At 45.1% G+C, this 19,938-nt stretch overlaps 1 protein-coding gene across 4 annotated transcripts in view; it reads left to right on the top strand.

Annotated features, from left to right (window-relative positions):
• Positions 1-13,614: 13,614 nt before the first annotated feature.
• The window catches only part of ITGBL1 (integrin subunit beta like 1), a 262,924-nt gene continuing 256,600 nt past the window's right edge, over positions 13,615-19,938 (top strand). For 3 of the 4 annotated variants that reach the window (XM_070048620.2, XM_089303452.1, XM_089303453.1), the window contains exons 1-2: positions 13,757-13,890; positions 14,485-14,702. In XM_070048620.2, coding sequence (XP_069904721.1) covers positions 13,793-13,890; positions 14,485-14,702 — 316 coding nt within the window. In that variant the 5' untranslated portion in view covers positions 13,757-13,792. Of the gene's footprint in view, positions 13,891-14,484; positions 14,703-19,938 lie in introns of all 4 variants that reach the window. The other variant, XM_070048621.2, reaches the window with a different exon arrangement.

Below are 19,938 nucleotides of genomic sequence, written 5' to 3'. Positions count from 1 at the left end.
GTCATTACATGTTCAGTAGAAGCTAAGACTGTTGTGATTAGCCATCTGGGCTGAAGGATAGATACCGAGGAGATTTGTGGGAGACATTGGACACAGGGCCGAGATGACTGGCCTCTACAGCCCTGTCTTGTCCAGTCAGTGCCTGACCATCCTGATACAGCATGACCTTGCTTTGAATGTTGAGTTACTCTCTGAGGAGGCCAACTGCTGGAGGCTTCCAGCCTGCTCCTCTCCGCCTAACTTGTTGGCAAGTGCTTTTCTGAAGAAGAGTCTAGGGCGTATGGCTGTTTCTGTACTTGGGACCCAATGCTGGATGTCACAAATTATGGCAGATGTGGGACAATACCACTGACTTCAAGAATGCAGTAAGACCTATCTTTGTAACCATGAGAAATATTAGAAATAGGGGAAAATAGTCTTCCAGTCTATCTTTGTGGACCTTTCTGCTCAAATTTCAGCCTCATTCTTGATAATCCTTAGTAAATGCACATTGACTATTTCTTGAATGAATGGCTAAGTGATTCCAGGCAGGTACGTGTTGCTAAAGGAAAAACATGGGATGATCCCATGCCTCAAGCAGAATGACAGGAAACTGAGTTACCTGACAACAGGTGGAAGAGGAGAAAGAAGTAACTGGAATGGAAAATCAAAGGTGCAGAATAAATTTTACCTTCGTCATTTAGCCTAAGGCCAATTCTTCCAAAAGAAGTTGACGTTGTTCACGAATGCCTTCTCTGTATTTTAGTAGCAGTGTTATCTTATTTTATTTGTCTGACTTTTGTGAGCAGCAGTATGTGTCTACCTCTCAATATTGAAAATGTTTAATAAGGTAAATATCATATTTTATTGCTTCTAAAAGGGCGATTATTTTATGCAGATTTTTAACAAATCTGAAATTGGATCAGTAGCAGTTAATGGTATTTTGCAGTCCTTCTTGGCCAAGGAAGACACAGTGATGCACAGAATTCAGACTTCCATCCTTGCAACCTGTGAAAGTCGTGTGAAAGAGCGTGGAAGAAAATCCCAGAAACAATAGCAGAGTGCCGAGTAAGTGTGTTGGGGTGGGGCAGGCCATGGTGTCAGGTGAGAAAAGCAAAATTCTAGAAGTTGAAATTTAAAAGTTAGACAGCTATACAAATATACAAAAAACTCAACATCAGCTTGTAAAAAGACTATAAAATTTTTTTAAGAACCTCAGCATCAAAGGTGTTTGTCTTCTTTTATACATTGTTTCAAGTACAATTTCATGATCAATACTTAATGCCATAGAAGATGATGGATGGGAAACAGTCATATGTTTCCAAGTTGAAAAGTGAATAGTTGGACTCCTCAAGGGAGTTTTAGAAATACCTCTACCAACTTATTTAACTTGGGTTTTCTGATTGATTTTATATATATATATATATATATATATATATATATAATACTTTTAAATAAGCCTAAATCACCTTTTCTAATAAATGTAAAATTAGAAGTCAGAGAAGAGCACGTCATAGTTACAGTTGGCTATGTTTCTTCCTTTTTCATGGTACATAAAATGATGAATTTCATAATGGATGCTATATCTGATGAGCTATATACGTAAATGATCAATACTCAAAGTTCTCAATTAAATGAATTTAATTTTTTAAATTTGTTATTTCATTCATCTTAAGGAACATGAGTTTCTAAGTCATGAAAAATAATGGAAGAACAAACCTAATAAGATAGAGTAGTCAGATCTTTTTTTTTTTTTTTTTTTTTTGACAGGCAGAGTGGACAGTGAGAGAGAGAGACAGAGAGAAAGGTCTTCCTTTGCCGTTGGTTCACCCTCCAATGGCCGCTGCAGCTGGTGCGCTGCGGCTGGTGCACCGTGCTGATCCGATGGCAGGAGCCAGGTGCTTCTCCTGGTCTCCCATGGGGTGCAGGGCCCAAGTACTTGGGCCATCCTCCACTGCATTCCCTGGCCACAGCAGAGAGCTGGCCTGGAAGAGGGGCAACCGGGACAGAATCCGGCACCCCAACCGGGGCTAGAACCCGGTGTGCCGGCGCCGCAAGATGGAGGATTAGCCTAGTGAGCCGCGGCGCCGGCCTAATATTTTCTTGTTCATGTTAAAGTTTGTCAGCAGTTGATGGAAGTATATGCTATTTCTCTTTCCATCCGTGGTTGTACCCAATCAATCATAAATAGAGCTATCAAATCAGTTAATTAGAAAAATAGTGCAAACACCAGTGAACTTGATTTTCCTGTTGATTTCAGTAGTCCTTCGACACACCACCACACTGCTACAAATAGCTGGTTTTCAAGAACTGCTGCGTGTGAGCCTTCACTGGATTCTGTAGTGGCAAAGCCACTGACTCGGGATGAATTAACTAAAGGAACAATTTGCTTGGCCCTTTCAACTGAAGCTGGAAAGGCAAGTGTGATTTACAGAGATGCTGTGGTTAGAGGCAGGCAGAAGGTGACTGAGCAGTGGAAGTCCAGGGAGCTGCCCCCTGGCTGCTTCTTCCTGCCAGCTTTCTCTGTCTTCCCAGCTCTCCCTCTGGCTGCTCGGCTTCCCCTCCTTTTGGTTACTGGCTGTATTTAACACAACTCCCTTCCTCTTAAGGAATTTGATTTATGTTATTCACAGTAATTTATCTAGATTGATTGTCAGACTTATGTCAAATGAAATTTTCTGTGGCTGAATTTCTTCACTGTTTATGAAATTTTAAAAGTCCCACTGACCATTTTCATCATAATAACACATGTTTATGGCAAATTGTCTAGTCAAACAAATTACATCCAAGTCCATGTCTCACAAACCTATAATTTTCCTTGTACAAGGTGCATATATTATGGGAAAATAATCAGTTCTGACATGGGCTCTTACAGTGTAATTATTATTCCTGTGGCATGCATCAAAATCCCACAGAAGGCACTCCTGACAAAGCCTCCTGACTCAGGAACTCGCCCACGGCCTGCCCAGCACCTCGTCACCTACACAGCCTAGCTGCATGTCTTTCTTTTTTTTATTTGACTCACAAAGAATAATGGCGATTGGAATAATAGTAAAAATAATGGGACCAGTAGTGAATAAAAGTTTTCACACAGGACAGAAATGGTACACACCGCACACAAGCCCTGAATGGTACTGCAATGAGGAGCCCCGGGTTCCTGAGTGCTACTGGAGCAATAAAAACACATGTGAATGAACGTCTGTTAACGTCTGGAAACGTGTGTGAAATAGCTCTAGAGGCTGGCATTTGGCGTAGTGGTTTGATCACCATTTGGAACACCTATAGCACCTATTGGAGTATCTGGTTTGAGTCCTGTCTTTGCTCTTAGTTTCAGCTTCGTGCCAGAGCAGACCTGGGAGGCAGCAGGTGACAGCTCCGGTAGTTAGGTCATCATCACCTTTATGGGATTGAGGGCTTGGCTCCTGGCTTTGGCTGTTGTGGGCATTTGTAGAGTAAACAGGCAGATGAAAGATCTCTGTCAGTGTCTCTGCATCAATGTGCCTTTCAAATAGCTCTATTTAATGCCTGCTACCCGACAGTTAAGAACTAGTAGTACTAGTTTCCACCATTTCCATCTCTCTCTCTCTCTCTCTCTCTCTCTTTCTCTCTGCACACACACATACACACACACACATTTGTATCTTTATATCCATTTATGACTAGACTTTGGGTCAGTGCACAAAGAGAATATACTCCCAGAAGCTTAGCATTACAGGGAACCAATGTTCCCTTCAGCCGCGCCGTTTTGGAAACTGAAAGTCAGCAGGGTGAGGAAGGCTGCCAAGGCCACGCAGTGCTCAGGTGACACAGCCGGACTCGCATGCGTTTCTGAAACGTTCAGTACCCTCTCTACTGGCCTGCCCCCTACGATGTCCTCCTGGTTGGTAATTGATTAACAGCCGAGCACCATGTTAAGAACTAGAAGTCCAGTTGTACAAGGGATGAAGTAATATTTAAGTGATGAATCTCCTGGAGTCAATAAAAATCACTTCTAGATTTTTTTCTCCTGGAATTTCCTTTCAGTATCGACAAGAACTGCAAAAATACTCAGGAGAGTGAAAGAATAGTTCTCATCCCAGAGACTCATAATATTTCCAGGTGTTTTTACCATGTGGGCGGGGAAAATGCCCTTTGGTTCTCTGCTGATGTCTGGAAAAGATGTTCACTACACACCTTTTTATTGCGCAGCCCTGGCATTGCTGAAAAGGTCTTCTTTTTCTTGGAAATTTGAGCTTATTTTTACTGCTGCCCAGGGATACTTGGTCTTCCTGAAAGCTTGAGTGCACCTTTGACTGTTTGAAAACCTGGCAGGTGCTGCTGGCTGAAAATGTCATCCAAGTGGGTTTTGGGTGAAATCACGATTTTTTAAATTTATTTAAAATTTTTTTAAAGATGTATTTATTTATTTATTTGGAAGTCAGAGTTACACAGAGAGATAAGGAGAGGCGGGGGAGGGGGGGTCTTCCATCTGCTGGTTCACTCCCTAATTGGCCACAATGGCCAGGGTGCAGGATCCCAAGGACTTGGGCCATCTTCTACTGCTTTCCCAGGTCACAGCAGAGAGCTGGATCGGAAGTGGAGCAGCTGGGACTCGAACCGGTGCCCATATGGGATGCTGGCACGGCAGGTGGTGGCTTTACCCGCTACGCCACAGCACTGGCCCCAGATTTTTTTTTTTTTTTAGCTTCAACTTGACTCTAACAATTTGTGCCACCCTTAAATGGAGAGTTCAGTATGTATTGCGAATAATCTGACTCCAGATTGTCTTTCTTGATTTTTTCACAATAAATAGAATGAATTTCCTTAGTGATTTTTGTATTTTAGTTGCTTAAATGGGTCCTTTCATTGAGCTTGAAATACTCTCTTCAGTTCAAACGGATAAGTTTAATCAAGTGGATAGAACTTTTCATTCATTCATTCTCTCAGTGAACGTGAATGGAGATGCTGCTCTGGGCAAGGTATTGGGGTTATAATAAAGAGCAAGAGGAGGCTGGACCCAGCTATCCTGGACCTTGCATGTGAACGGGAAGTGGAAGTTCAGACGTGTACAAGTGGAGAATAAATGGCAACAGTGATGACAGAGCGTGGTGCATGCTACCAGAAAAGGAAGACGGGGTAAGGAATGAAGCATGATTGGACAAGGGAAGGGCTTTTGACCAAGTGGTCAGGGAAAGCCCTTCTGAATGGCTGCTGTTTGAGGGGAATCCAGACGGCCCAAGGTTCGGGGACAAGGGAGCCTTGCGAGGGATCACTCAGGCAAAGGCCAACCCTGAGCTGTTTTAGGAATGTGCAAGAAGTAGAAAAAGGACCGATGGTTGGCGTGTAGTGCAGTGAGTCATGGGGACGGTGCTGGGGGATGAGGCTCAAGGACTTGAGAAGTCAACCATGGCCCGCATCTAGGGGGAAATGTGATAGTGGGAAGGAGGAAAAGAGAGGGAGGAAAAAGCCTGCATTTTCTATGAATAGGCAGAGCTTTGTTGTCCCTTTATTCCAGGCAACACTGGTAATACAATGAGTGAAGGAGGAGTCAAAAAGCAGGAAAAAGTTCATGGGAAAAGACATGCGCTTGAAGCTGCCTTCCCCAGCAGTGATTTGGCTCTGAATTGCTCCACAGGCATGGTATGGCATGTGTGTAAACACAGTGATCCTTCCTTGTGTCCTGTCCTAGATGTGTATCTTAGCACAATGAGTATCAGAGGCAGTTTTTAATGTTTGATGCTTGAGATAAGGAACTGACGTGGAGTGATGCTGGTACATGAATAAAAGGTAAAACAAAAGAAAACAAATCAAATCAACCAGCCCAACAGTTAGGCCAGCGTTGAGGTCTGGAGGTTGTGGGTTCCAGCAGCCTTCAATAAACACCATGATTGCAACAGATCTTCCAATCCTATGAGTGCGGAAAATAATGCTGAATATGCTTCAGAGAATTCAGAGGGAATCTTTTATCCAAAGCTCAGTTTGATATGCCAGAACACTCACACACACGTACACATGCATGCGCACACACACATAGACTGTGGGGTGGGAGGAGAGGGAGAGACAGAGACAAAGAGTCAGCAACAGAGAGCAAATACTTTCCCTCATAGGTTGTATGACCTTCCTGTGTGCTTGCTCATGAATGCCTACACTTTTGGCTATTTCGGGTCTGATGCTGGCTCTCCTTGCTTTACTTTTTTTCCTTGCCAATGCTTTTGCCAGTGAATTTGCAGACCAGAGACTGCCTGGTCTTCCTTTCCCCTTTGAAATCACCTGCTGCTGCTGCTGTTAGCAAAATACTTCCTGAACGACCCCATTGGTTTGTGTAGGTCCACTAAGTCAGAGTTAGAAAAACACAAGTAAACACAAGGATTATATCTGCTGATTTAAGAACTCCTAGCCCTGAGGACATCTTTATCTACACCCACATTTGTGTGGACAATGAAAGCTGCCCTTGCTGGGTTCACATTTACATTCTTACATCCTCAGACAAGGTTTTGCAGAAGCTACAAAGAGGCCAAACGGTACTATTCTCATGAAGCATAGAGTAGATAAGTATGATAATAATGCCCAATATCTCACAAGGCCTCCAAATCCTGGCATTGCTTTAAAGTAAAAGAAAGGGAGAGATTAAGTCCAAGGGAGTTATAATTAGAGGGAGGGCTTAGTCTAGAAAGTACTTTGATCTCAGAGGCTGAGTAGAAGCACAATACTCATAGTAATGAGGAAATAGGAAGGGGATTTAGAAATGTGGATTTCTATTCAATTCCTACTGAAATCTTGGAGAAATTTGCCGCTTTCTCCTTACATGTCAGCTCTACAGAGCGAGAATGCTTGCACAGTGTGGTCACTAGATGGTGAGAGACTAGTGGCTGGTATTAGGGAGAGTGTGGACTTCACCAAAGCGAGCTTCTTGCCCCCAAAACTGGGTCTTTGCTCATCACTCTGTGTTCTTGGTGCACATGTTATTAATTGCATTAAAATGTTTTTCATGTATATGGTCCTTGAAAATATTTTAAGAGGTCAAATGATGCATTAGTAAAAGGCTCATGTTGAAGTCTCTGGTCTCATTGCTCCAACAGCCCCATGTGGTTACCAGAAAGCAAGAGGCTTCAATTCTCAGCCATTTTCCCCTTCTGATATTTATCTTCATGCTTCTGAAAATCTGTCTGTATTTCCTGCAGTCCATCTATGGAAGAGAAGATGTTACCATTGCATTTACCCTATTCCTGCCTTCCCAGTTAATTATATTAACCTTAGCTAGGTCAATATTGAAAATTTTTATTACTATAACAATGTAAATATTCTCTTTTGTTGACAGGCAGAGTGGACAGTGAGAGAGAGAGACAGAGAGAAAGGTCTTCCTTTGCCATTGGTTCACCCTCCAATGGCCGCCACGGCTGGCGCACCGCGCTGATCCGAAGCCAGGAGCCAGGTGCTTCTCCTGGTCTCCCATGGGGTGCAGGGCCCAAGCACTTGGGCCATCCTCCACTGCATTCCTGGGCCATAGCAGAGAGCTGGCCTGGAAGAGGGGCAACCGGGACAGAATCTGGCACCCCGACCGGGACTAGAACCCGGTGTGCCGACGCCGCAGGCGGAGGATTAGCCTATTGAGCTGCGGCACCGGCCTGTAAATATTCTTCACTATTATCCCAAGATGTGTGATATTTCCTTTGTCTTTTTTGTATTTAGTAGTAGGAGGAGGAGGAGGAGGAGGAGGAGGAGGAGGAGGATTAGTAGTATTTTGACTATGTTCTCTACGTACCTGTGGTTGCATTTTCCTATTACTCCAATGCTGCTTCTCACTGGCCAGAGTTACTAGGTTCAATCTGGTCAGGTCCATACTGTGATTTCTTGGAACCCTACCTCCCGAAGCCTCCCACCCTCTCCCAGCAACCACACCTGCCTATGGAAACCTGTTCTCCTCCATCTCTTCTGGGTTGCTTCCCATTTTCTGAATTCTGCATTATCTCTTACTTGATTTTTGACCTCATAGTAGTAAGTAAATCAGATCTTTTGTCTTTCCAAATAGGGAGCAAGTGTAAACTACTCTTTTTTTTAGATTTATTTATTTATTTGAAAGTCAGAGTTACACAGAGAGAGATGGAGAGGCAGAGAGAGAGAGAGGTCTTCCATCTGCTGGTTCACTCCCCATTTGGCTGCAATGGCCAAATCTGTGCCGATCCAAAACCAGGAGCCAGGAGCTTGTTTCAGGTCTCCCATGCTTGTGCAGGAGCCCATGGACTTGGGCCATCCTCTACTGCTTTCCCAGGCCATAGCAAAGAGCTAGCTTGGAAGTGGAGCAGCCGGGACTACAACCGGCACCCATATGGGATGCCGGCACTGAAGTCGGCAGCTTTACCCACTTCACCACAAGCACGGCCCTGTGTAAACTACTTTTAAATTTTCCTTCCTTCCCTCCTTGGGTACAAGGAACCCAAGTACTTGCATCATCCCCAGGACTTGAACCAGGCATTCTGATAAAGGATGAAGCATCCCGAGCATTGGCTTACCTGCTTTACCACAATACCCTTCTTTAAAACATTTTTAACCCAGTGTAACTGAACGTGTTTTAATTAATGTATACATTAGAAGTAGAATTCGGAGCTGGAAATTGTTGCTGTTAAAGCATCCAGTACTCTTCTTGCTCCTGGCTTGCTGAATGTGGCTTTTTTTTCTTTCTCCTCTTTCTGGAAGTTCTTAGGAGTTCCTCTTTCCCACTTTTCTGGCATTCCATCCTGATGTGCCTTGGTTTCTATCATTTTCATTCATTTTCTGGGTGTCAAGTAGCACTTTTTATTACAAAAACTCATGCCCTTCACAGCTTGGGGAAATTTTCTTTGGTTTTTCATCGATGATTTCACCCCACTCCTTACTTTCATGACTTCTTTTCTAGGACTTCTATTAATTAGACATTGAACATCTTAGATCAGGCATCTAAGTTTTTAATCTTTATTCATCTCTCTGTTTTGGCTTTATTTTCTAGGCCTCTCAATTTGATTTTTTAGTCTGTTTTGTAACTTCTCCCCAGCTACTATATACTAAGCTTTTAAACATTTTATTTTTGGTAGTCCTTTTCTTATGACAGCATATTTTTGTAAGTCCAGAATTTCTGAGATCTCTGATAAGTGAATTTATAATTTTTTATTCAATTAGTCTTTTGTCTTAATTGCCTGTTTTCTCTGATTTTCTTTCATTTGCACATTTGTTTCTTTAGTTGCTTATTTACGCTGCATTTCTACCTTTCATCTTAGATATTCTCCTTGGAGATCTGGTGCCTAGTAATTCTTCACAGTCCCTGCTTAAAAGTTAGGGCTGTGAATCTACTGCATATCCAGCACTGGTAAGCAGTAACCACTGAGACTGGACAGCAGCGTGACCAGGCTCCTCTTTATGGGAATGTTGGGTAACCACGTTCACCACCCATTGCTTATTTTTAAAATATTTATTTTGATTTATTTGAAAACGAGAGAGAGAGAGAGAGAGAGCGAGCGAGTGAGCTTACCCACTTTGTAACAGCTGGGACTGGGCCAGACCAACTCCAGCAGTTGGGAACCAAATCCAGGTCTCTCATATGGGTGGCAAGGACCCAGCTACTGGTCACCATAAAGGAAGTAGGAAGCTGGCAGCAGAAGCAGAGCTAGAACTCAGACCCCAGCATTTGGATATGGGATACCAGAGTCTCCGGCAATGGCTTAGCCACTGTACCTACCTACCCCCATTGGTTGTTTTCCTGTATAGTACCTGAGGGAAATGAACTCGGCCAAGGCCAGGCAGGAAAAGGGCTGCATTGTCACTGTTGTGAGCATCCATTTTCATTAATCCATTTCCTCTGAGCACTGAAGGTCAACACTGAGTCATCAGCAGCCAGAGATATTGCCAGGTGCATGTGCCCTGGGGAGGGATTTGGGTGTAGGTGCACACATCTACTGTGCAGACAGTCAGCATCTGAATGATAATGACCTTGCAGGAACATGCAGCTGTTTTCCACTACAATAATTGAGAAGTATTTTTCCATAGGGAATGGGTAGGAAGAAATTTGAATATTAGAAGGATCTGTGGAGGAGCATGGGAGAGAGAGATTGAAAATGTGGAGAACAAATGCAATGATGCCAGTTGGGATGCTACACCGATAGTGTAGAAGATAAGAGATGAAGATCTGAAGGAAAGGTATCAAAATGGGAGGAGGTAGAATCAGTACCACTCAGGGGTTTGATGGATAATCCAGAGGAATTGTAAAGAGGAAGTAAAGATAACTCCAAGGATTATGACCCCATGGAGTAGGTAAAAATGATGTAGTTAATCACATTTGGAATTATAGGAAGATTTATTGTAACGTGCATGGATTCAGGTTGACTCCACAGTGATGCCAGATCCCAGATGCCATCTGACAATGGATTCAGAATCACTGTAGCATCTGCATCCTTTGTTGATTCATAGATCTATTATTCATGCTTTCCATCATTTTCAGTTAATTTATCCATGCCACAAACATATATCGAGGATATAGTATGTGTTGGCCACTATTTTAGATGCAAGCAGAGAAAAGAGTTTGCTAAAAGGAGCATATTTATATTTATCCTTTTACCTTGACAATTTCTGTGGATCTAAGACTTTACACTGAGTCACCAAGTCAGCCACAATCGAAGTAGTTCAACTTACTGGGACTATCATTTCTGAGTCACAGCAATATAACGATCTGAACATTCAAATTCTCTCAAGCACTTAGTATACACAGTCTACTTCACAGCTGTACACTCCTGAAAATAATATTGCTAACTGAATGCTGTGCTGTTTCAGAATACTAGAGGTTAAAAAAATCATTTTAACTCATGACAGCAATCTTCAAATCATCGGGTCCCTATTTCAAAATGGTTCCTTTTTTCTACTCAGAAAATATGCAAACAGGTAAACAGTAGATGACTTACTCATTAAAGCTCCCATATTTTCATTGCAAATTTCTAGCGGGGTTTTGGAGCTGATGCTTTCTGTTTAGTGTTCTTGTAGTCTCTGAGTCACCAAAGTTTATGGGTTTTGGCAAGAGGACTCCCTCTATGCTGTCACAGTATTACAGGTGGGTAGGAAGGAATATAACTCTGGAAGTGCAGCCAGGACAGGGTGCATCTAACCACTCTTAGATGCAGGCGCCCTCAGCTTCAGCCCTGAGACTTGTGCTTCCTGAGGCCTCTAAATTATGATGCATAAGTGAAAGCTTGAAATGCACCTTGTGAGTTGGTAGATGTGGAGTTGCGATCTGAGAGCTTTCATTTCTAGCAAGTTCCCAGGGGATGCTGACTCTCCTGGCTCATGGGCCACACTTCGAGAACCACTGAGTTAGTAACTCCTGTCCTGTTCTTCTTTCATACAGACCTGAACTACATACAGGTCTGTATGAAGCAGTAGTTCAGGGAACCTGGCAACCCGAGTCTGTCTCCTTGATTCTAAGACACGCTCTGGATACCCTAGACCCCAGCATCCCCTGTCCAGAGCCATCCACTTCTATTTGCAGAATGGCAACCACCTGTGTGGCCTCCTGATGGAAAACCTCCCCTCCAGTGTGCACACATCGGTTAAGAGTTGCTAAAGGGTCAGTCAATTGTAAAGTGCTTAGGTGTATAGGACAGGAGTGGACAGAGATCTGCTTGGTGCAAAGCCTTTCCCAGAATAGGAGACTAAAAGAGATAGAAAAGGGGTGGGCAATGATGAGAAGGCCTTCGTTTACATGCTTGCTCCAGGAGGCAGACAGTGGGGTGGCCTTGTCTTTGTATCTATGTAGGTAAAAGGGGAAAGCCCCATCCTGTCAGAGTCCATCCCCGAATTTTTTTTTTTTGAAGATTTATTTTATTTATTTGAAAGACAGAGTTAACAGACAGAGTTAGAGATAGAGAGATCTTTCACCAGCTGGTTCACTCCCCAGATGGCCACAGCTGCACCGATCCGAAGCCAGGAGCCAGGAGCTTCTTCCAGGTCTCCCACATGGGTGCAGGGGCCCAAGGACTTGGGCTATCTTCTACTGCTTTCCCAGGCCATAGCAGAGAGCTGGATCGGAAGAAGAGCAGCTGGGACTAGAACCGGCGCCCATACAGGATGCCAGCACTTCAGGCCAGGGCATTAACCTGCTGTGCCACAGTGCTGGCCCCCATCCCCGACTTTAAGATGACAGAACCAGAGATAGTTCTTGGGCAGTTCTGTTTCATGAACTATTGCAGCTATAGCATTCCCCTTAGGGTGAAGGGAGAATGTTTTCTTCTTCCATATAGTTCTTTTTTTTAAAATTTATTATTATTATTATTATTATTTTTGACAGGCAGAGTGGACAGTGAGAGAGAGAGAGACAGAGAGAAAGGTCTTCCTTTTGCTGTTGGTTGACCCTCCAATGGCCGCCGCGGGTGGCGTGCTGCGGCCGGCGCATGGCGTTGATCCGAAGCCAGGAGCCAGGTGCTTCTCCTGGTCTCCCATGTGGGTGCAGGGCCCAAGCATTTGGGCCATCCTCCACTGCACTCCCGGGCCATAGCAGAGAGCTGGCCTGGAAGAGGGGCAACCAGGACAGAATCTGGTGCCCCGACCGGGACTAGAACCTGGTGTGCCGACGCCGCAAGGTGGAGGATTAGCCTATTGAGCCACAGCGCCGGCCCCATATAGTTCTTTAAACCTTTTACCAGATGACCATGCAATATATGGGACAGTGAGTATGCTTTGGGGTCCCTTGGACTTCAGCTTTAACTTCCTGTATGAATTTGAGCAAATTAGTTGCCCTCTTTGTCCTCAGTTTATTAACTTTAAAATAGGAATAAGAATGACTCCTACCCTTTATGTCTACTCAATCAAATCCTTCCATCAACCTTTAGCTCAAATGCCACCATCTTGGACTAGGGGAGGGTCACTCACAGCCTTTTGTCCTTTTGTATTTTCCTGTGATTAATGTCTTCCTTAGCCTGCTGGATTGGAGAGAGCAGGGATCATGTTTTCTGAATTTACAATTGTGTCAACTTCTCTCTGGCACAGAGCCTGACAGCCGAGAGATGTTCAGGCCACATGTGTTTAATGTGTGAGAGCTATCACAGTTGGGGATAAGTGACCAGCACCTACTAGGTGCTGAAGAGGGGACTTTTTCCCAGTGCACTTTGCACAGTGAGCAGACATCTTGGTTCCTTGCACTTGACTGGTGCGGGAGGCTGGGGTGAATTTGGGACAACTAGGATGTGCACCGTCCAAGGCAAGAAAAAATGTGGCGCGATAAGCTACTGGCCTGAGCAACTGGAAGCCTGACAGGCTTTCTAAAGACTTAAGACAGGCACTGAGCCGTTCAAAACAAAGGACAATAAATACAGGGACCAATGCCCGTGCCAGGTTTGCTAGCCCCTCACCACCCATCCCCCAGTCCTGCATCCCCTCACCAGCATGTGGTGGAGTAACTGGCCTCCCCCTTCCTCCCCACAACTTGGGGGGTTATTTTAAGGGTCCCTTTGTCATCAGCCAGCTCAAATATTCTGTTGACAAGAATGTCGGAGGCCAGTTCTTGAAGAAAGGAATGATTTTCTAAAATCTGTGAACAGGACACTTTTTTTTTTTTAATGTCAAATACACCATCTGCTTGTACAACTGTTTCTAATTACCTCTCTGCCTAGGCTCTCCACTGGAAGGGCTTGGCACCAGCACCCCGCCCAGAGCAGCGCCGCTGCCCAAATCCTCGCAGGCGGCTCATCAACGCATTTGCAGCTCCGGGTGCAGCTTGGGTGTCCGTGGGTCCGTCTGCCTGGCCATCTGCCGGTGGCCCCTCTCCCTCCTGCTGCCTCCCTGGGAGCCCCACCTTGCAGGCGCAGCCTCTGCGCTCAGCATGCGGCCGCCCAGCCTCAGGCACTTCTTGCTGCTGGCTTCCTCCCTTCTCCTCGCCGGGCTGTCAGCCGCTCCACAAGGCTTCTCGCCGTCCCTGAGGTGAGTGTGGTCTGTTCCTCTGTGCACCGAGTGGCCTGCTTTGCGTGGCAAGGCTCACGCCTGCAGAGCGCCGTGCTAAGCCAAGAGCAGTTCCCAAGTTGAACGTGGGATAAGCGGTTTCCAAGCTGCTCCTGTTGCTTTCCTGATCAATCCGCACCGCATGTTGGTCTCTGACCTTTGGCTTCTGCTTCGGAAAAACACCACCCTCAAATGGAAGCTCCACTCGCACGACCCTGGCAAGAGAGAAAGGTGCACCTGAGTATACCTGCACTCCACGTCGGGTGTGCGCTGCATTCCGAGAGAGGTGCTGGGGTATTCCCCTTAGGAGAGCAAAGTTTCCAGTAGTTTCCATAAAGTCTGCTTTGCTGCACATGTATGCACTCTGCCCCTTGCCATTAGACCAGGTGCAAGTCTCTGTAGGCACCTCCCGTTTTTCATAAAATTCAGTCCACTGTGACACTTGGGTCATACCCCTGGGGCTGTCCGTCTCCCCCCGGGGTGGACAACGGGGAGGAAACTGGGCCCGGAGCAGACCGGGCAGTGTGTGTGTATGTGTGTCTGTGACCTGGCTGTGGTCCCTGTCGCCCCACGCAGAAGCTGGTCGGGCGCCGCCTGCAGGCTGTCCCGGGCGGAGTCGGAGCGCCGGTGCCGCGCCCCTGGGCAGCCCCCCGGGGGCGCGCTGTGCCACGGTCGGGGCCGGTGTGACTGCGGCGTCTGCATCTGTCACGTGACCGAGCCCGGCACCTACTTCGGGCCCTTGTGTGAGTGCCACGAGTGGGTGTGCGAGACCTACGACGGCAAGACCTGCGCAGGTAAGGGATTCCTGCGGCTGCACAGCGGGGTGAGCGGTGGGGACGCCTCTCCCCTGCTATGAGCACCCCGAGGTGAAGCCCTGGTCCAGGGTTGTGCTTGCACGGGCTGATTCTGGTGGAGTTGTTACAATCCTTGCTAACCGCTCAGGTCCCAGCGTGAGTGGCAGTAGTATCCCTCAGTGGTCAAACCCAGTACATCTATCTACGTTCCTCATTACACACTCAGTTTCCCCACGCCCTCACCAGTGGACTGTTTTGATGCCCTCCCTCCATCAAGAACATAAACCATAGTATTCGCAGATCATGAGCCTCTATTTTGTTTTATCTAGGAAACACGGGGAGGGGTACGGCCCTCCTCCATCCCAAGGGGGCAGAGTGTGTCTTTGAACTCTGATTGCCCTCTTGTGCTCAGCATACAGTTCACACACAGGGTGCATATCAACAAGCATAAAAAGGAATAAAAAAAACCAGGCGCATATTTACTTTGGAGGCATGGCGCTTGTCTTGTTTTCGAGTATTTTCATGTCGCATGTTGGAGCTGCAGTGACACTTGGTATTTCGTGATCCTGGGGAGAAAATGCATTCGTTGGCTTCACAGATCGGATAGAAGTGATTCAGCCTCGGATACTGAGAAGGGTCAAGAAGTTAGTTTGTGGAGAGCACGCCTAACCTCCTTACCAGTTCCACGTCACTGTGGAATTTCCTTCGGCCAAGAGCTCTGGTTAGTGTGGGCTGTGCAGAGACTCCACCCTGGAGAGGACAGCACAGTGTATTCCAACCAGGGTTTGGCAGATCTGTGGGAATAAATAGCGATGTGTTTCACCCTGGAAGTAGCTAAGACAGAGATGTCCTACCCTAGCACAGAGAGCAGGCATGTGTCTGGAGCAAACGGTGTTTGCTTGGCACCTGGGCCCTGCAGTGCACAGTGAGTGTACTTAACATGCAGACTGCTTGGCAGTGGAAAAAATAGGCATAGAAGTCATTTGGCACAGGTGTGCCTGCGTGGTTTGTTTACCCTGTGGAGGCTGAAGCTCAACTGCAAAAATATTGAATTCTAGAATTTGTTATTTTAACTTGATCAGTTGCACAAGCTGTGGGGTTTTTAGGGGTAGCCCTTAGAAAGAAAGCTAAATATCACTTAGTATTTCATTCCAAATGCAACTGTGTCCTGGTTTATCTGTTTTTTGCCTGTATTTATTTTGTTTCAAGGTTCATATTTTGAAAATTAATTAATTAGGCAGAGAGACAGTGGCAGAGACAGTGAAAAGCAGAGAGGCAGAGAGCATGTGTGATTTTATCTTCTAGTTCATTCCCCAAATGCCTGCAAAGGCCAGGGCTGGGCTAGGCTGGAGCTGAGAGCCGGAAAACCAGTCTGGTTTCCCGCCCGGGTGGTATTAACCAAGTACTTGAGCCGTCACCTGCTGCCTCCCAGTGTGCACATCAGTAGGAAGCTGGAGTCAGGAGTGGAGCTGGGGTGGGAACCCAGGCCCTGCAGGGTGGAATGTGAGCATCCCAAGGGCCAAAACCAACCCCCTCTGCCTTTTATCACTCTGCCAAGATCTCTTCAATATTGGGAGTCTCTAGGACATTTCCAGGGGCTTCTGTATTGTAGTTCGTTAGCCTGTAGGAGGTAAGGTAAGGCCTTTCACCTGCTGGATGAGTTCCGCGCGACCACAGGTCCCCTCACTCTTGCAGAAGCTGAGCTGGAGCCTTGTGGCCAGCTTTGCGGAGGCTGCTGGAGGGTGCAGCACTCTCTCTGTCCTATAGAATTTTGTTGTTTGTTACTGCATTCCTCCCTTCCTGATGCAAAATTCAGTCCTGAGTCATACGCGGATATATTTTGGTTGTGTCTATGTTTCTAAAGATGAAGAATTGCTTCTCCTTATAGCAAGGCTGAGTGAACGGATTTGCTCCTTTTCCATCTGGCCTGCTGACTGATGCCTGCCGAGGCCCTCTCAACAGGCCTCTTGCAGAATTCGCTTCCCTGATTGCTCTAATTAGGTTTCCAGGCCCACGAGGAGATCCCTACATGCAACACATTGGGCCGGCGAGTTCTGTGTTTCAAATTTAACGTCTCAGTTGCATTTGTAAGATGGAGTTCCAATTTTATAACTAATAAGATGGGAACATAGTGGGTTTTCTGGCTTTAAGTGAACCTGGGCCTCTACCTCTATGATAAGCCCTCCTAAGTCCCTTCCGAAAACAGAGTAACTACCAGAGACCTCCCTGACTTCCATGAAGAAAATAAGATTCTGCTGTGGTGATAAATAATATTATGGTTAAAAGGAGAGCTTCTGGGGGAAGTTTTTCCAGGATTCAAATCCCAGTCCCGTCATTTAATAGCTGTGTAAAGTTGGACAGTTTGTAGAAGATCTGACCTTGATTTCTTCATCTGTAAAATAAAAAGCCTATAGAACAGTGCCTGACAGAAAGTAAATGCTAAATCCATGTTAGTATATGTATTTTAGTATTATATATACTTATAAATGATATTATAATAATACATGTGTGTGTATATGTGCAACATAGTGTTATAGTGACACACAAAAGATAGGCTAGGGTGGGTGGATGGACAGACAGACAGCCTGGCCTTTTGTTTGTTGAGCAGTTCTTGCTCTGAGGCCGGCTGAGCTCTCTTCTTGTAGTCTTGGGCCTGTTATTGATTTAAGGCCCCAAAGGTCAGGCAAGGAGAGCGGTTCTGGCCCAGTCTCAGAGCAGCTGTATTAGATACACTGTGCCCTTTTGCCGTCTCCTCTGCTGGGATTCTTACACTGTGAATCATGTGAAACATACTCAGTTTAGTTTGAGCTGAGTGAAATTGATTATGTTCACGTTATTGAAAGTCTGTTTCCTCCAGTGTCCACTTGTTCATGGCATGTGAGTCTTCCTTGAACTTCTATAGCATAAAGGCCTGGCACAGTGTTTGTTGCTGTGGGTGATGAGAGTCTGTGGAGGAATACAGTTATTTTAGGGAAATATGTCTTCCAGACACAATTGTGTGAAAATGATTTTGGTTGATTTTCCTAAGCCATCCCTCGGTAGCTCCATGAACAGCTATGCTTGCACTTCAATAAAATACTGGTTTCTTGAAAGTCTTTTAAAGTCGTTTTTGAAATATGTCACATAAAAGAATTCCAGTTGTAGTCACTGGGAAGACCTAATTGGATTCGATTTAGCAAACAGATTTGAAGTCTGACATATGTGCTAGGCTCTCTGCTGTTGAAAGTATTTAAGGACAAGGTGTATCAAGCAGCTCAACACTGAGTAGGGAGGCCAGCAGACATGCCAAATACCTACAACTCAGTGCAGGGTATAATCTCAAAAAATTTTATGACGATTCCATTGAAGCAGAGATGAAATATTGTGGTTAAATGTTGTTGAGAAAGAGGTAGTATTTCACAGTCTTTAGGTGTAGGGTGGTTTTAATCCAAAAGAGTAAATCAGAATTATGATTGAATCAGAGTTATGATTAAATTGGAATTAGATAAATTAAATTTGATTAGGGAGAGGAAGGTGGTGAATCTTTTTACTGCCAAGGGCCATTTGGATATTCATATCATCTTTCATGGCCTACACAAAATTACCAATTTAATGATTAGCCTGCTATAGATTTCTTTTTTTGAATTTTCAAGTCCCATCCATGGTTGCTTTGGCAGGGCCAGACCAAATGATTTTCTGGACTTTAAACTGCCCTAGGGCTGTATGTTGCTCGTCTGTGTAGCAGGAAAGCACGTGAGTATATTTGAGTTATAGTGTGGGATACAAAAATTAGCTTGACTTTACCTTAGGGCTATGGGGGAAGTAGTTGAAGATATCATGAGGGTTGTATTTGAAGATATTATGGAAAGCTTTGGACTTGAATGAAAAATGTATGTTCCATTGAGCAGCATACAAGAGCTTATAAGCATTTTGGATACAGGAGTGAGGGGTGGTGCTCATATTGAAGAGCAAGATGGTGCCCCGGGGCCATGGCAATTTTGATAGAGATTTGATAGTGAGAAGCTCAGTTTAGATCCTAATGTCTACATTATGGGCTGGGAGGAGATAATGAGGACAGAATTACGACGAATTTTAGAGATGGGTTAAAAGTAGAACCCAGATGATTTGGTGCACAAGGATGAATAAGGAAATGAATAGGAATTGATGCTGGATTTATAAGTCTGAGTGACTAGGGATACCATAGAACTGATGGAATAAGTGAGGAAGAAAAACCATGTAAGTTCCCATCAGTCACTTAAAGTCCTTATTGAACAACAGACTTCCTTTATGTGAAATTGCTATAAAATGAACACTTCTTGCCAGCATGGTGAGATTCTGGACTTATTAGTCTACAGATCTAGGGCTGGATGGAACCTTGTCTGAACTGTTGGTAAGTTAAGTTAATTTCCTCATAAGAGAATTCTTCAAAAGATTCATGGAAATGCATATTAAAAAAATATGTGTGTATTTCCAAAATTTTTGTACCTAAATGTATCTTGATTCCCTCCGCCACATGTGTCCTGGCTTGTTGCTCCATTTCCCTCCAAGTTAAATGTGTGGAGTTGCTCTTTGCTTTTTCCTTTGCTATTTTCCTTTCTCCTTTTCTATTTTCTACCACCTTTTCCTTTCTTCAAACCTCATTCTGCCCCACATGTCTGCTTCCTTGCCTCTCTCTGGTCCCCTTGGATTCAAATACCCCCTTCCCCAGCAGTGTCTCTCTATGCAATGTCAAGGACATTTTAGCCCCTTCTCCACTAAACGACCGTGTTGGGCAGAGAGGCTCCAATGTCTTCATTACCTCCTTGTGTGTGTTTTCATCAAAACCTCCACAGCTCCTGCCGCATGGCGCAGGCATTCATGTAGTCCCACAGTGAGCTCGCCCACTTCATGTGAGCCTCTGTTGGAGCGCTCCTCTTTCAGATTCAACAGTTTTGGGTAAATGCATCCTAACTGACCCCGAGTATCATATAAAAGGAAAAGGTTTGCATCCTCAAAGAATGTGTCAGGCATTCACACCCCATTTTTCCATTTTATTGGTTTCCATGGACACTGCCCTGCACACCCTGAGACCAAGGTACCTTGATTGTTTTGAAGCCCATATTTGTAAGATGAAGATGTTGAAACAAAATGGTACAGATGTGGTCATTATGCACCCCCCCCCCCCACCATGCCACAACAGGAACAGGGTGTCCGATCCTCCTCATGCTGCCCTTCCATGGTCATGTCCCCTACCACAACCTGGAAAGATGTTCCACTT

The sequence above is a fragment of the Oryctolagus cuniculus genome, chromosome 9, assembly GCF_051225735.1.
Source record: "Oryctolagus cuniculus isolate XC-2025 breed Fujian yellow rabbit chromosome 9, ASM5122573v1, whole genome shotgun sequence".
Classification (NCBI taxonomy): Eukaryota; Metazoa; Chordata; class Mammalia; order Lagomorpha; family Leporidae; genus Oryctolagus; species Oryctolagus cuniculus.
The sequence above is the reverse complement of the archived record's forward strand: the minus strand, read 5'-3'. Positions and strand labels throughout refer to the sequence as shown.